Source organism: Oncorhynchus mykiss, chromosome 26 (assembly GCF_057628025.1).
Source record: "Oncorhynchus mykiss isolate SJ-2025 chromosome 26, ASM5762802v1, whole genome shotgun sequence".
In the NCBI taxonomy this organism is placed as follows: domain Eukaryota; kingdom Metazoa; phylum Chordata; class Actinopteri; order Salmoniformes; family Salmonidae; genus Oncorhynchus; species Oncorhynchus mykiss.
In genome coordinates, this window is record NC_143047.1 from 33,782,731 (window position 1) to 33,798,569 (window position 15,839).

The 15,839-nt window shown below is 41.7% G+C and overlaps 1 protein-coding gene across 1 annotated transcript in view; it reads right to left on the reverse strand.

Annotated features, from left to right (window-relative positions):
• The window catches only part of LOC118936599 (ATP-dependent clpX-like chaperone, mitochondrial), a 28,424-nt gene extending 14,082 nt beyond the window's left edge, over window positions 1-14,342 (reverse strand). Inside the window, exons 1-11 of the mRNA XM_090222819.1 lie at window positions 13,497-14,342; window positions 13,053-13,312; window positions 12,373-12,527; window positions 11,755-11,875; window positions 10,926-11,080; window positions 9,016-9,178; window positions 7,092-7,265; window positions 6,100-6,264; window positions 5,183-5,271; window positions 4,368-4,532; window positions 522-824 (exon numbers count right to left, since the gene is read on the reverse strand). Of these exons, the coding sequence (XP_090078945.1) occupies window positions 522-824; window positions 4,368-4,532; window positions 5,183-5,271; window positions 6,100-6,264; window positions 7,092-7,265; window positions 9,016-9,178; window positions 10,926-11,080; window positions 11,755-11,875; window positions 12,373-12,527; window positions 13,053-13,104 (1,542 nt within the window). The 5' untranslated portion in view covers window positions 13,105-13,312; window positions 13,497-14,342. The remainder of the gene's footprint in view (window positions 1-521; window positions 825-4,367; window positions 4,533-5,182; window positions 5,272-6,099; window positions 6,265-7,091; window positions 7,266-9,015; window positions 9,179-10,925; window positions 11,081-11,754; window positions 11,876-12,372; window positions 12,528-13,052; window positions 13,313-13,496) is intronic.
• Window positions 14,343-15,839: the final 1,497 nt, after the last annotated feature.

A 15,839-nucleotide genomic window follows, 5' to 3' on the forward strand; every position in this document is an offset into this window, starting at 1 on the left:
CTACTACTATCACAGCTACTACTATTGCTGCTACTATTACTACTACAACTGCTGCTATAGTACTACTGATGCTACTACTACTACTGACACTATTACTACTACTGCTGCTACTACTCATACTAATATTACTACTACTACCACCACTACTACTTATATTACTACTACTACAACTCAGTCCTTCCAGGATTTGGCAGAGATTTGTTGTGATATTTGCAGGCATAAATGCTTTATTTTGCTGTGGCAATATGCGATGAGGGAAAACGTTTGTTTGCGTCTGGATCGACTGAATCACATTATGCTGGAAATGTGGGGTGATCGGCAGTTTTATGCAATAATATTGCAATGACTGTTTTATGTACAGAATGGCAAAATCCTGAAAGGACCGATTATTACTACTATGACTATTACTACCACCACTAACCCCACTACTATTACTATTACTACCAGTAACACTAATACTTCTACTTCTACTACTACTACTACCACCACCACCACTAATAATAACAATAATGAGTCTCCACCTTGTCCATGCTGAACAGGGCCTGGTACTGTGGTATGACAGCATTGCGTGGCTCCGTCAGGATCCTAACCAGGGTCTCCTCATCCAGGCTGTGCAGGGGAACCACCACAGGCAGGCGCCCCACAAACTCGGGGATCATCCCAAACTCTATGAGGTCCCGGGCCTCCACGTGCTTCAAGAGTCGGTCCTTCTCCTTGATCTCCAGCACGGCGTCCATCTCCGCTCCGCTGCTGTTGGCCAGGTCTGCGGCCGCAGCCGCCCGACGCCCCTGTCCCATATTGGACGGCGTTCCGAAGCCCAGATACTGCAGAGAGGAGGGATTCAGTTAAAGAGGGACAGTTCTGCTACTATAGGCTGATGTTGGCTGATTTTGTACTTATGTTGCATTGTCTATTTTGTTCTTTTTTAAACTTTTTTCCATAATAACAAAACATATAGTGCCTTCAGAAAGTATTCAGACCCCTTGACATTTTCCACATTGTTACGTTACAGCTTGATTCTAAAATGTTTTCAATAAAAAATCCTCAGCAATCTTAACACAATACCCCATAATGAGAAAGTGAAAACAGGTTGTTCGAAATTTTAGCAAATGTATTAAAAATAAAAAACAGAAATACCCTATTTACATAAGTATTCAGACCCTTTGCTATGAGACTCGAAGTTCAGCTCAGGTGCATCCTGTTTCCATTGATCATCGTTGAGATGTATCTACAACTTGATTGGAGTCCACCTGTGGTCAATTTAATTGATTGGACATGATTTGGAAAGGCACACACCTGTCTATATAAGGTCCCACAGTTGACAGTGCATGTCACAGCAAAAACCAAGCCATGAGGTCAAAGGAATTGTCCATAAAGCTCTGAGACAGGATTGTGTCGAGGCACAGATCTGGGGAAGGGTACCAAAACATTCCTGCAGCATTGAAGGTCCCCAAGAACACAGTGGCCTCCATCATTCTTAAATGGAAGAAGTTTGGAACCACCAAGACTCTTCCTAGAGCTGGCCACCTGGCCAAACTGAACAATCAGAGAAGGGCCTTTGTCAGGGAGGTGACCAAGAACCTGATGGTCACTCTGACAGAGCTCTAGAGTTTCTCTGTGGAGATGGGAGAAACTTCCAGAAGGACAACCATCTCTGCAGCACTCCACCAATCAGGCCTTTATGGTAGAGTGGCCAGACCGAAGCCACTCCTCGGTAAAAGGCACATGACAGTTTGCTTGGAGTTTGTCAAAAGACACCTAAAGACTCTCAGACCATGAGCAACAAGATTCTGTGCTCTGATGAAACCAAGATTGAACTCTTTGGCCTGAATGCCAAGTGTCACGTCTGGAGGAAACCTGGCACCATCCCTAAGGTGAAGCATGGTGTTGGCAGCATCATGCTGTGTGGATGTTTTTCAGGGACTGGGAGACTAGTTAGGATCGAGGCAAAGGTGAACAGAGCAAAGTACAGAGAGGTCCTTGATAAAAACCTGCTCCACAGCGCTCAGGATCTCAGACTGGGGCGAAGGTTCACCTTCCAACAGGACAACGACCCTAAGCACACAGCCAAGACAACCCAGGAGTGGCTTTGGGGCATGTCTCTGAATGTTCCTGAGTGGAACCCGATCAAATATCTCTGGAGAAACCTGAAAATAGCTGTGTAGCAATGCTCCCCATCTAATCTGACAGAGGTTGAGAGGATCTGCAGAGATGAATGGGAGAAACTCCCCAAATACAGGTGTACCATGCTTGTAACGTCATACCCAAGAAGTCTCAATGCTGAAATCGCTGACAAAGGTGCTTCAAAGTACTGAGTAAAGGGTCTGAATACTTATGTAAATGTGATATTTACGTTTTTATTTGTAAAAAATGTGCAAATATTTCTAAAAAACTATTTTTCTTTGTCATCATGGGGTATTGTGTATAGATTTATAAGGGAGAAAAAACAATTTAATCAATATTAGTATAAGGCTGTAACGAAACAAAATGTGGAAAAAGTCAAGGGGTCTGAATACTTCCCGAAGGCACTGTATATACATACACACAGGTGAATCTGCTACGAATACCCAAATCTTCTTGACCGCCCCTTGAACCTTACTAATCCCACCCACATTTGCAGTATTTTCTGACCCAAGGCTGAATCTTAACTTGAGATAGGCCTATGCACAAATAACTTTGTGAAAACACATTTTTCACACCAAGTTAGGATTGGTTCACAGTAAATGGACGGTATCAGGTTGAGAGCGTTGTAAACACAACTAAAGTTCTCCTCATTTACCTTGTAATGTCATGGCGATACAGTGCCTTCAGAAAGTATTCACATCCCTTTACTTTTTACACATTTCACTGTGTTACTGCCTGAATTTAAATGGATTAAATATACTATTTGGGGTCACTGGCCTAAACACAATACCCCATAATGTCAAAGAGGAATTACGTTTTTAGAAATGTTTACAAATTAATAAAAAATGTAAAGCTGAAATGTCTTGAGTCAATAAGTATTCAACCACTTTGTTATAGCAAGCCTTAAGTTCAGGAGCAAAGATTTGCGGGCACCTATTGTCACGTTCGTCATAACGAGAAGACCAAGGCGCAGCGTGATAAGAATACATACTTCTTTGAATACTGAATAAACATACAAAACGACCATGAAGCTATACGACACAAGTACTTACAGGCAACTACACATAGACAATAACCCACAAAATACCCAAGGAATATGGCTACCTAAATATGGTCCCCAATCAGAGACAACGATAAACAGCTGCCTCTGATTGGGAACCAATCTAGGTAACCATAGACATATAAACACCTAGATATTCAACAACCCCTAGACATACAAAAAACCCTAGACAATACAAAAACTAAACAAACCACCCTCGGCACACCCTGACCTAACCAAAATAATAAAGAAAACTAAGATAACTAAGGTCAGGGCGTGACACCTATTGATAGATGGGTGAAAAAAAGCACACATAAATGGAGTGGAGCTAAGCACAGGCAAAATCTTAGAGGAAAGCCTGGTTCAGTCTGCTTTCCACCAGACACTGGGAGATTGACCTTTCAGCAGGACAATAACCTACAACACAAGGCTAAATCTGGAGTTTGCTTACCAAGAAGACAGTGAAAGTTCTTGAGTGGCCGAGTTGTAGTTTTGACTTAAATGTACTTAAAAAATGAGAAAGCGAAGAACTGAAAATAGTTTCTAGCAATGATCAACAACCAATTTGACAGAGCTTGAGGAATTTCTAAAATAATAATGGGCAAATGTTGCATAATCCAAGTGCGGAAGGTGCTGCTACAAAGTATTGACTCAGAGGTGTGAATACTTATGTAAATGAGTTATTTCTGTATTTAATTTTAAATAAAATTTGCTAACATTTCTAATAAACACCTTTTCACTTTTTTTTTCATTATGGGGCATTGTGTGCAGATGGGTGAGAGAAAAATATATATATATTTAATCCATTTTGAATTCAGGCTGTAACAACAAAATGTGGATTAAATCAAGGGGCATGAATACTTTCTGAAGGCATTTGATCAAAGAGCTTCAGTGTCCAGGATACACTGATTCAGTGCAATATCACTTATGGTAACACCAAAACCCCTGCACTTACAAATGCAACCTTGCCACAAAATGAAGGGTCTGTCTGAAATATCAGCCTCCTTATCTAGTCTAGTATAGTACATTTGGCCAGAGCCACACAGGGACGGCAGTCTAGTTTCATTCTGTATTGACTGTTATTTGTGTACAGTTTTTTATTGCACTCCACAAGAAATTCCTTTACAGAAAATGTAGTTATTAAAAATTTGAAAGTCAATTTAAATGTTATTCGTAATTAAAATGTTGACATTGAAATGTTTACCTTTTCACACTTCCTCATGCTGATGATCCGGTCCAGGCCGTTGAAGGCACCGGAGGCCACAAACAGGATGTTGGTGGTGTCCACCTGGACCGTCTCACCTCTCAACTTCCTGGAGTTCTTCTCTGGGACGTTGATGATAGTACCCTCCAGGAGTTTGAGTAGACCCTACCAAACGACCACCAAACACACAATGTACAATAACCCAGTGTTTCCTAAACCTCTTCTCAACCTCTTCCAAACCTATAAATGTTTTTGCACCAGGAGAAATTCTCTCATTACCTTACCTCATACTTGAACATCTTTGCCCTAGTCATTTCTGGGCGATCAAACATCTAGAGCAAATATTGCGAAGGGAGGCAACAGCCAAGATGGTGGAAGGGTAATGAGGGAATTTATCACATGGTGTTAACATGTTTTATTTATTTTTTACTTTTGATTTAACTCAGAGCATTTTTTGATTGTCTGAGTTTCAAGGGCAACTAGACACTGAAAGTTATAAGACACAGGAGCTTTCCAAATAGACAATTAAGGAAGTATCGCCAAGTAAAGTTTGGATGGGAAACCACTGTAACAGGTATGTATGATCCCATGTTGGAATCCTTATGGGAGATCAACAAGTCAACAAGTGTGTTTTTTTACAGACAATGCAGTGAAAGGTCAAGGAAATTTGTTATGAAGCGACCGGATCTACAGGTTTATAACCGACAGGGCAAACAGTGTTCATGGCAGGACTGTACTGCCTGACAGTGACAGATCTACATATCTATAAATAATCAAACCACTGTAATATCTATCTATACACAGTATACACTGACCTGCTGTACTCCCTCACCCCCCACGTCTCGTAACTGGTGGATTCCGGGCACACTGCCAATCTTATCCACCTCATCCAGGAACACGATGCCTGCGAGGGCCAATCAGTGAAGAGAACGAGAACCAATCACCGTTCAGAGCGAGTTAGCATACAGTATATCAACATTTTTACCACACAATAATATTTTGCCTCACCTTGGTTCGTCACACATGCAATATATATGTTGCACAGCAATCACGAAAAATGTGGGCCTACACTGTCTCACTTTTCTATCTTTAAAGGTACAATAGGAAGAAATCACTGCACCATTTCCTGGTTACTAAAGTTCTAATGGTTCGCTTAATTTCAGTGTATGCGACAAAAGAAGTATTGAATAGTGTAGAGCATCGTTGTACCATCTAAACCACTAAGAAATATATTTTCAATAACTACAAATATATTGTTTTCAGATGTTTGAAGATGGTATACAAAACTCAAAGTAAAACGAGCAAAAGCGGGAAGCACAGAAAAATAGCACACATAGAATGGATCTACCGCTTCTCAGACATACTTTCAATGAGAATGACAGATCTATAACATTTCTATGTGCATTTGGTCGGCTCATCAAAACAGCTGCCTACTGTGCCTTTAATTCAGTTATTTCCTTTCAAAAACTTCCACTCTTAGGGCATTTAGAGAAGTTGATCTGCTACAAGTACAGTAACTGATAAGCTAGTCGGACAGATTCAGTTTCATAAACTTTTCTTTATCCAATGAAATCATTCAGCATCAAAACTCTACCAACTCTTAGGACAAGGAATGAAGTTGATGTGCTTAAAGTACACTACTTGATAAGATAGTCATACTGATGTCACATGTCACACACAACCACAGGCATTCACATACACAAGCAAGTAAGTAACACATTATAGCATATACCTTGTTGTGCTTTCTCAACAGAGTTGTTGGCGTCTTGGAGGAGCTTGGCCACCACAGACTCAATGTCTTCGCCCACATAGCCTGCCTGGGTTAGCGTGGTGCAGTCACAGATGGCGAAGGGCACATCCAGGCACCTAGCCAGTGTCTGGGCCAAGAGGGTTTTACCTGCAATATGGATGTCTATCAATGTCAGGCAATAGGAAACACCAACACATCCATTTTACAACTTTTGTTTAAAGGAATACTACACTAAAAAAAGCTTTGTGTTAAAGAGATACTTCAGGATCTTGGCCCTTTATCTACTTCCCCAGAGAGATGAACTCATGGATACAATTTTTATGTCTCTGCGTGCAGTTTGAAGGAAGTTGCTAACTAGCGCAATCACAACAAACTGTGCATGTCAGCAGTCAGCTATTCTAGAGCCCTTTCAATACAGAGCAAAAACTGAGTGTACTATTGCTTTAACACAATTTGTGTTTCCTGTAATATAGATATTAAAGCCAAGAATCCGATTACAACTTATTTTGTATGTGTTTTGTTAGACCCCTCTTGGGAACTCGTAAAAGACTACGTACGACTACGCAACAGATGGCATTCATGGTTGTAAAAGTAGATGTTAGCGTATAGCAATTGACTTTAGAGTCAAGTCAGAAGTCGTGACAGTAATGCCATCTGTAATGCCATAACTGTGTCACCTTATGCAGAGCAGTGCAGGGTGAATTCAGGGCCTTGGCACAACTCTTACTGTCCGTGTCATAACTGTGTAAAGTCAGTTTCCATCCACCCTTATGAGCATTTATGACAACTGCTACTGTACGTCATTACTACCCTACGTAGGCCTTATGACAGTGTAGGGCCAATTAAAGAGCTGACCCAATGACAAACTGTTTAATCACAGAGTGACACAGGAGACTCTGCTCAAAGTAGTACACTATAGTAGAAAAAGACTTCCCTTATAGATTGGCACGTGCTCCAATTCTTCCAAAGCTCACCTGATCCGGTGGGTCCCAGCAGCACGATGTTGCTCTTCTCCAGTTTGATGTTGGCGTGGTGAGAGTCGAGCACCTCGCCCCCCCTCTTCTCCTGGGCAGGCTGCTGGCTCTGCTGCTGCACTGACGCACCCAGCGCATTGCCATGGGGATTGATCCCAGCAATCTGCAGCAACTCTGAAAGAACAGACAGAGAGAAGGTAAAGAAAGGGAGGGAATGGAGAGGCAAGAGGGGAGAGAGAGAGATCAGCTAGGAATGTAGTGCGCTACATAGGGAATAAGGGTGTTGTGTAGAGATACTGTGAGAGTGAATAAATATTGGACTAAGGCACAGTGTATTGTTACTGTGTGGAGAGATATATATACCATGTGCATGATTAACAACTAGGCCACTATCTGTCTGTCTGTATTTCTGCTTGATTGTCTTTGTCTGTCTGTATTTGGCCACCATATCCTCTCTGTCTGTCTGTCTGTCTGTCTGTCTGTCTGTCTGTCTGTCTGTCTGTCTGTCTGTCTGTCTGTCTGTCTGTCTGTCTGTCTGTCTGTCTGTCTGTCTGTCTGTCTGACTGACTGACTGACTGACTGACTGACTGACTGACTGACTGACTGACTTACTGTAGATGTCTGAGAGAGGTAACATGGAAAAGAGACTATTAGCGAGCTAGAGACCATTTTGGTGAGAGAAGTGCTGAAAGCCTCTGGCTGCATGTAACTGATATTCTGTACGAGTTACTGTACCACTAACTTGTCAATCTGTGTTCATCCTCTTGTCTTCTCTAGCTCCACAGAACGAGAGTGAAAGTTATCATCTGACATTGTCACTAGTAGTGTTATCTGACATTGTCATTATCCCAAAGTCCTGTTCAAACAGGACTTTGGGCTAATGGGGTGACAGAAAGCCTAGTGGTTAGTGCGTTGGACTAATAACCGAAAGGTTGCAAGATCAAATCCCTGAACTGACAAGGAAAAAATCTGTCGTTCTGGCCCTGAACAAGGCAGTTAACCCACTGTTCCTAGGCCGTCATTGAAAATAAAAATTTGTTCTTAACTGACCTGCCTAGTTAAATAAAGGTTAAAAAAACTGGGAAAACCTTAAAGTAACTGTCCAGTGAAAAGCTCTCTTTTAAAAGTTCATATTGTTAACTCATACCCAAATAATGTTGTTGACTCATCATATACTCATATTAGTGGCCAAAGCATAAATTGGAGAAAAAACACTTAAAATCACCTCAAACTTTTATCTCAAACAAGCCATTTAAAAAATGCTGCTATTTCCTTATAGAGGAGGATTTCATCAAGCTGACCAATCAGCTGTCTACCCACATGAACATTTCTTATGACCGGTATACGCCATTCTGTTGTTTGGGTACACCCACACCCCTCTTAACATACTGAATTACCATTTTTGGGAAGGAAAACTATTTCACTTATATTGTAATTCATTATTGGTCATATTTTATAGAAATCTGGAAACCCTGGGTCGTTACTTTAAATCCATGGATGAGGAAGGACTGCAAGAAGCCATTGTACACATGCCAAACCATTGCAGAGGAGCCTGCAAGAGAACACTTTATCCTACCATTCATTCCATTCAGCTGTGATTCTGTTTTACATTACAAATGGGCTCAGGCATTTTGTTAACCTGAGTGAATGGCATGCTGTTACATTTCAAGGTGCACAGTAGAAAAAAACTGCCACTGCATATAGTATGCATCTCGATAGTATAAAGTCGCTTCCTCTAATCTCCTCTTCTTCTTCTGCACTGATTTGAAGACATAGGATAGCTACTCAATAGTTCCTTTCTCCTGTCAAGTCATTCACATAGGTGCAGATGGAGGAAATAAGTAGCGAGGAAGGGAGAAGGCCATTTCAGACAAATTAAATACAGAGTCAAACTGGAGATAGACAGCTCAGGGACAGTACCAACCTCGTGGAGTAAGGGAGGCCTGCTTCTCCACCTCCGCCTGTGGCTTGGTGTCCGCTCCCGGAAGGTTATTGTAGATGCGCTTGTAGTGGTTGTAAACAGCCACCGCCAGCACTTTCTTTGCATAGGACTGTCCAACAACGTACTTATCCAGGTAGGCATAGATCTGAAAGACAATTTGGTAACACTTTACATAAAGCATAATGCAGTTATAATGCATTACAAGACTTATCATAAGCATCAATGACTCTCCTTACAATGTCACATTATAATAATCTTATAATGATCCTAAAAGAACAGCCATTTTGAGTCAGTTGAAAATGTCCCACATACAGTGAAAAAAACATATTATAAGCCTTATAATAAGACATTCATTATAAAGGCTCATACAAGCCAATAACAAGATATAAAGCATTATGTCTACAGGCTTTAAAGGGGCTATCGTTGATTTGTACATATGTTTTTGGATTTTGAATTTGAGTGTCTACATTTCTCCAGCCCCATTCCCCAACCATAGCTGTTTACACAAAAAAGTGGCGGGATGGCCGCATTGTTGTTGTTTGAATCCCAGATTGCCCCTGTAAGTAAAGTGTTATGTAAAATGTTACCAATAAGTTCTGCAGACAGTTTATAGACACATGTCCCTCTTTGGTGCTATTGTCGTACAATCTCTACTTGTTCTTCTTTCAGTGGTATGGCGGATGTTACAAAGCCCGGTAAGCTATAACTTAACATGGATGACTGAACCACCCGTTGTCTGGCAGACACAACAAGTGGATGTGTTGGGACATTGCAAGAGGACAGACAGTAGCGGGAAAGGTTGAATGCAGTTTGAATGAGATGTATCAGCCTGATTTCACATTATTGTGATTATTTTGGTAACACTACTTAAAGCCTGCAAGTATAATGCAGTTATAATGCATCAAGACCTGTCATAAACTTATATGACATCTTATAATGTCTAATAATCATCCTGATTACCATATACTTGTTTTAAAGTCTGTATGTTTATTGGATAGAGAGAGATACAGGTGAAAGATAGAGGAGTGTCCTGAAATATCAGTGGGCCGGATTAGAACCCATGCTGCAGCGGTATGTGTGCACCTGAGGCAGCGGATTAGAACCCATGCTGCAGCGGTATGTGTGCACCTGAGGCAGTGGATTAGAACCCATGCTGCAGCGGTATGTGTGCACCTGAGGCAGTGGATTAGAACCCATGCTGCAGCGGTATGTGTGCACCTGAGGCAGTGGATTAGAACCCATGCTGCAGCGGTATGTGTGCACCTGAGGCAGTGGATTAGAACCCATGCTGCAGCGGTATGTGTGCACCTGAGACAGCGGATTAGAACCCATGCTGCAGCGGTATGTGTGCACCTGAGGCAGTGGATTAGAACCCATGCTGCAGCGGTATGTGTGCACCTGAGGCAGTGGATTAGAACCCATGCTGCAGCGGTATGTGTGCACCTGAGGCAGTGGATTAGAACCCATGCTGCAGCAGTATGTGTGCACCTGAGGCAGTGGATTAGAACCCATGCTGCAGCGGTATGTGTGCACCTGAGGCAGCGGATTAGAACCCATGCTGCAGCGGATTAGAACCCATGCTGCAGCGGTATGTGTGCACCTGAGGCAGCGGATTAGAACCCATGCTGCAGGGGTATGTGTGCACCTGAGGCAGCGGATTAGAACCCATGCTGCAGCGGTATGTGTGCACCTGAGGCAGTGGATTAGAACCCATGCTGCAGCGGTATGTGTGCACCTGAGGCAGCGGATTAGAACCCATGCTGCAGCGGTATGTGTGCACCTGAGGCAGCGGATTAGACCACCAGACCATCCTACTTTTCTTCTTGTCCCACTTGTTAACACTTTACTTAAAGCCTGCAGGTATAATGCATTGTAAGACTTTTCCACGGTACCTTTTTAGGAGGAGGGGGAGGTTTCTGCTGGAAGGCCAGTTTGACGGCCTCGTTGGCTGCTTCCTGCTCCTTATTGAGACTCTTGCTGGAGTCGGTCTCTGACAGCACCACAAAGAAGTGATGACATTTCTCACATTTCACAAAGCGGGTTGAAGCTAGGAAGAGGGAGGGGGGAAGGATGTTATGGCACCAACTAAGCCGGATCATGATATTGCTAGTGGGGGCATAAGCACACAAACTAGACCTGTGTTACACTTAGCTGCTCTGTGACTATGACCCATTTGTTACATAAGGACTTTATTTGTTAGTAACACGCAATATGTCTGACAGCTGTTGCCCAGTAGTCTGGCATTCCCTATAGATGTGTGAGCTGCACTGAGCCAGTAGATACTAGGTAAAGCAGATCAGTTGAAAGCTGGAGTAACACCATATTCTCTTAAATGATGTCCCTTCCACATGATGTGCATGTCATTCAGACTGGTACTGGTACATGTTATAAACCATATGTTCAATTAATTCAAATAAATTAAAAGAAAGTAAGTGTCAGGGTCACTGCACAGTTTGCTAGCCTGGGTTCCCAATCTGTTTGTGCTGTCTTGCCTACTCGTATGGTCAATTGGCATATTTTTGGTATAACAACGACCATATAGGAGTTGGCCATACAGCACAAACAGACCTGGGACCAGGCTAACAGTTTGCTGTTTGTTTCAAAGCACTTTTCAAAGCACTCAATTTCTCATAATTGAGATTTGCTCCTGTGCCAAGCTTGACCGTACACAAATCCTATCCTCTCTTGTCAATTCCTCGAGAAGAAAAGTAAAACACTTACACACAAAGGTTTCTACATGTGTGCAGGCATCTCCACACTTAGGACAGCGTAGCTGGCTGCCTCCTTTTCCGGAGCCACCAGAAGCTCCTCTTTTCCCACTTCCTGCATCATCAACTGACTTCTGTCAAGAGTGGAAGAGCAGAGAATGTAGATTAGGTACTGTAGCTCCTGCTGGGACTAGATCATTCACCATGAAGGAAGTCATGAAGATATTATAACATTCAATGAACTTTACTTATAGCCAACAGATATTTTTTACATTATTATTTTATTTGACCTTTATTTAACTAGGTAAGTCAGTTAAGAACAAATTCTAATCTTCAATGACAGCCTAGGAACAGTTGGATAACTTCCTTGTTCAGGGGAAGAATGACAGATGTTTACCTTGTCAGCTTGGGGATTCAATCTTGCAACCTTTCGGTTACTAGTCCAATGCTCTAACCATTAGGCTACCTGCCTAGGCTACCACTCGGCTACCTGCCTAGGCTACTTGCCGCCCCAATGCATTATGATGTGATTGCAATTCATTGTAAGAATTGTCATCATAAGCATGTGTAACCTCCTTATAATGTCTTATTAATAGTAACAACATGTTAATAAGGCCTGATTTTGACATACCTTTCCTCCATCACCGGAGCCATCTTTGACATCTTTTGATGAAAAACATACAGATGATTCGGAGAAGGATCTCACAGGAACTCTTCTGGTTAATCGGACTTCAGGTGTTCCTGGTCTGCTAATAGAAAATAACTGGACTCTGGTGGAAGAGATACCTGTGAACGTACAAGCAGATTCAATCAACTGACATACTGTTAATGTACATTTTCTAAATCAGCAGAGCAAACGTTGAGCATATTACTAATCAATAGATAAAAACACCTACATTTCCTCATGCGTGTCAAATATGAATGCATAAGGGGGCACGTCGCTGAAAGTTCCCCTGAACATACATGTTTTCATAACATGAAAATGTTGACAAAGTCTTTGGAAAAATAACTAACTGTAATGCATGCACCACCACTGTATGGTTATTTCTTGCGTAACAACACTGTAAGTCAAGTTCACATCAGCTTAGCTAGCTTTAGCTACAAGGCTAGCAGGTAGATGTTACAGGTTACAACTTTGCAAAACAACCATGTTACCCCATTTCACATTAGCTTGCTTTTCTCAACACCTCATAATCATTATTTGTGCTGTATTTGAACAGTATATGATTGTGCAACTTGCAAGCTGACTGGCTAGAAGACTAACGTTAGCTAGCTAGCCAGCAAGTTAGCTAGCTAGCAAAATATGCTTACCTTTTTGAGAAGTTATGAACAATCTCGCCGCTGATCTGCATGTGCATGACATTCTTTTATTTAAGTCGACAGAAAAGATAGAAATAGGAATGTGGGGAATATCACAGAGTAATAAAAAATAACTAGCCAAAGTATATGTTGACTGGCAGGCTAGCTAGCTAGCTTAGCTGGCTAACGGACCAGCAGTAGCGTTGGTAAATAGAGCACACTGTTTAGTTTAGCCAGCATTAACGTATCCAGTCTGTGTGTCTGGTCCGAACCTGTAGAAAAGGAGTTGAAAATAGAATGTAATTATAATGCAGAACAATACCCATAATATGAATGTGTTATTATACCTGGAGACTACATCTAGTTAGAGAACAGAGACTAGTGTGGCAGAACAAGTATCAAGTAGCTTAACGTTCTTGCTAGCTTGCCAATAAAGTAGTCTAAACATATACTTACGATTATGCTGGCTTGAAAGCCAAACAAATACAATCATCGATGAAATGTAAATCAAATGACACTGTCATGCTGTCAATACCACAGAGGGTGCGAGTTACACAACCCTCGTGTGTTTTCTTATGTGACAGTGTGTTCTTGAGTGATGTAACCAATGAATGGTGTTATGATGGGCCATTCAGAAGAGAGCAGAAAAAACGTATACCCTTTGTACAGTATATTGTAGATTGTAGATCTAGAACAACCAGAATAAGAGCAGTATTAAATATGACTCTGGATTCGAATAATATGGACAACCAATATTTATACTTCAAGAGAGGATGAACAGAATACACTTCCGCGTACAGCTATTATTATTGGCTTGAGCTCAAGGGCGATTCCACGCCAGGACAAACAAAAAATATTTAGGGTATCTCAGATTTTTCTGGCAATTCTCACATAGAAACTTCACTGGGAGGAAGTACGTTTGACTTGCTTTTTACATTTGTATCACAATTTATTTAATAAAAAAATGTATCTTGATGAAAGTGGCTATTTTAGGTCTCTTTTAGACCTACAGTATATGATCTGTGAATGGTACATGATACAGTCAGACAACATCTTGGTGTCATTACACTCCTTATAGTGTGCTCTAATCGTTAGCCCGCTAAGCGATTCTAGACCAAATTTCACACAGAACAATACGTTTTTTTGTAAATAAGAACAAATTCTTATTCACAATGAAGGCCTACACCGGCCAAACCCGGACGACGCTGGACCAGTTGTGGTACAAACCGAAACAGGGTGTATGTAATGACGCCTCTAGCACTGAGATGCAGTGCCTTAGACCGCTGCGCCCATTTTCAAGATGGCCGGGGAGGAACTGCATCAAAGATTTTCTATTATAATGACAAGACATTAGAGTGACTGCTCCAACAATGGAAATACATGTCCTCAACGAGGTGCGATCAGGTGGGACCCTTCTAGCCAATGAGAGGGCACCAGGGCAGCTGTGCTCTGAACAACTGGCACAACTAAGTCGTTTTTTTCTTCCAAAGTTGGCGGAATGCCACATGCATCCACTTATATCAGTACATTTGTAACAGTCTAAACATTACGAAACTTCTATTAGATCAAACAAGCCATGTTATTCGACACGCTCTCATAGACCTCCATACAAAAAAGGGCTTATCTCTGATTGGGAGTCCCATAGGGCTGCGCACAACTCGCCCATCGTCGTCCGGGTTTGGCCGGTGTCGGCCGTCATTGTAAATAAGAATTTGTCCTTAACTGACTTGCCAAATTAAATAAAGGTTAAATAAGAAAATCTCCCAAGGACAGATTTTGGGTGTAGTAAATCCTCTTGCTTTGCCTCTTCCTCTTTGACTACATTGATTTTGCGTAACTGAATAAATAATTAGTGTAATAGACCAATAATGACTTAAAATGTGTGCTACAATGAGGACAACCCAAGTATGTCAGTTATATGTATATAATCAAAATCAAATCCAATTTTATTTGTCATATGCCCCGAATACAACAGGTTTAGACCGTACTGTGAAATGTTTACTTATAAGCCCTTAAACCAACAATGCAGTTTAAAGAAAAATAAGAGTTAAGAAAATGTATTCGTCACTTACACAGTTTGCAGCGAAATGCTTATGTGCTAGCTCCCATAACAATGCAGTACATTAATCATTAATAACACAGAAAAGAGTTGAGCCAAAAATAACAAGTAGTAGAAGTAATAGAAGAGGTAGTGTGCATCGTAATAATGGACTCTATTTACAAGTATAAAGCTGGTAGTGGAATCAATAGTATATATTAGAACAGGAGGGTTGACTGCGTGTGTGTGTGTGTGTGTGTGTGTGTGTGTGTGTGTGTGTGTGTGGGTGGGTGGGTGGGTGGGTGGGTGTGCGTGCGTAGTGCGTGCGTGTGTGTGTGTGTGTGTAGGTTTGTGTATAAGGGTTGTATGTGTGGGTAGTCAGTGCAAACAATTTCTAAGATACATATAGTCTCTCCGGTGTATATAGTCTCTAAGCTGCAGGTCTGTGCAGGGAGACAGCTAAGTTTAGCTTTTCAGAAATCTGATGGCCTGGTAGTAGAAGCTGTCTCAGATCCTGTTGGTCCGTGACCCGATACTCTGATACCATTTCCCAGATGGTAACAGAGTGAACAGTCTCTGGCTCGGGTGACTGAAGTCCTTGACGATCTTTCGGGCCTCCCTCAGACACGCCTAGTGTAGATGTCATTGCTTACCGCCCCAATAGGTCCACAGACGACGCAATCGCGATCACACTACACACTACACTAACCCATCTGGACAAGAGGAATACCTATGTAAGAATGCTGTTCATCAACTACAGC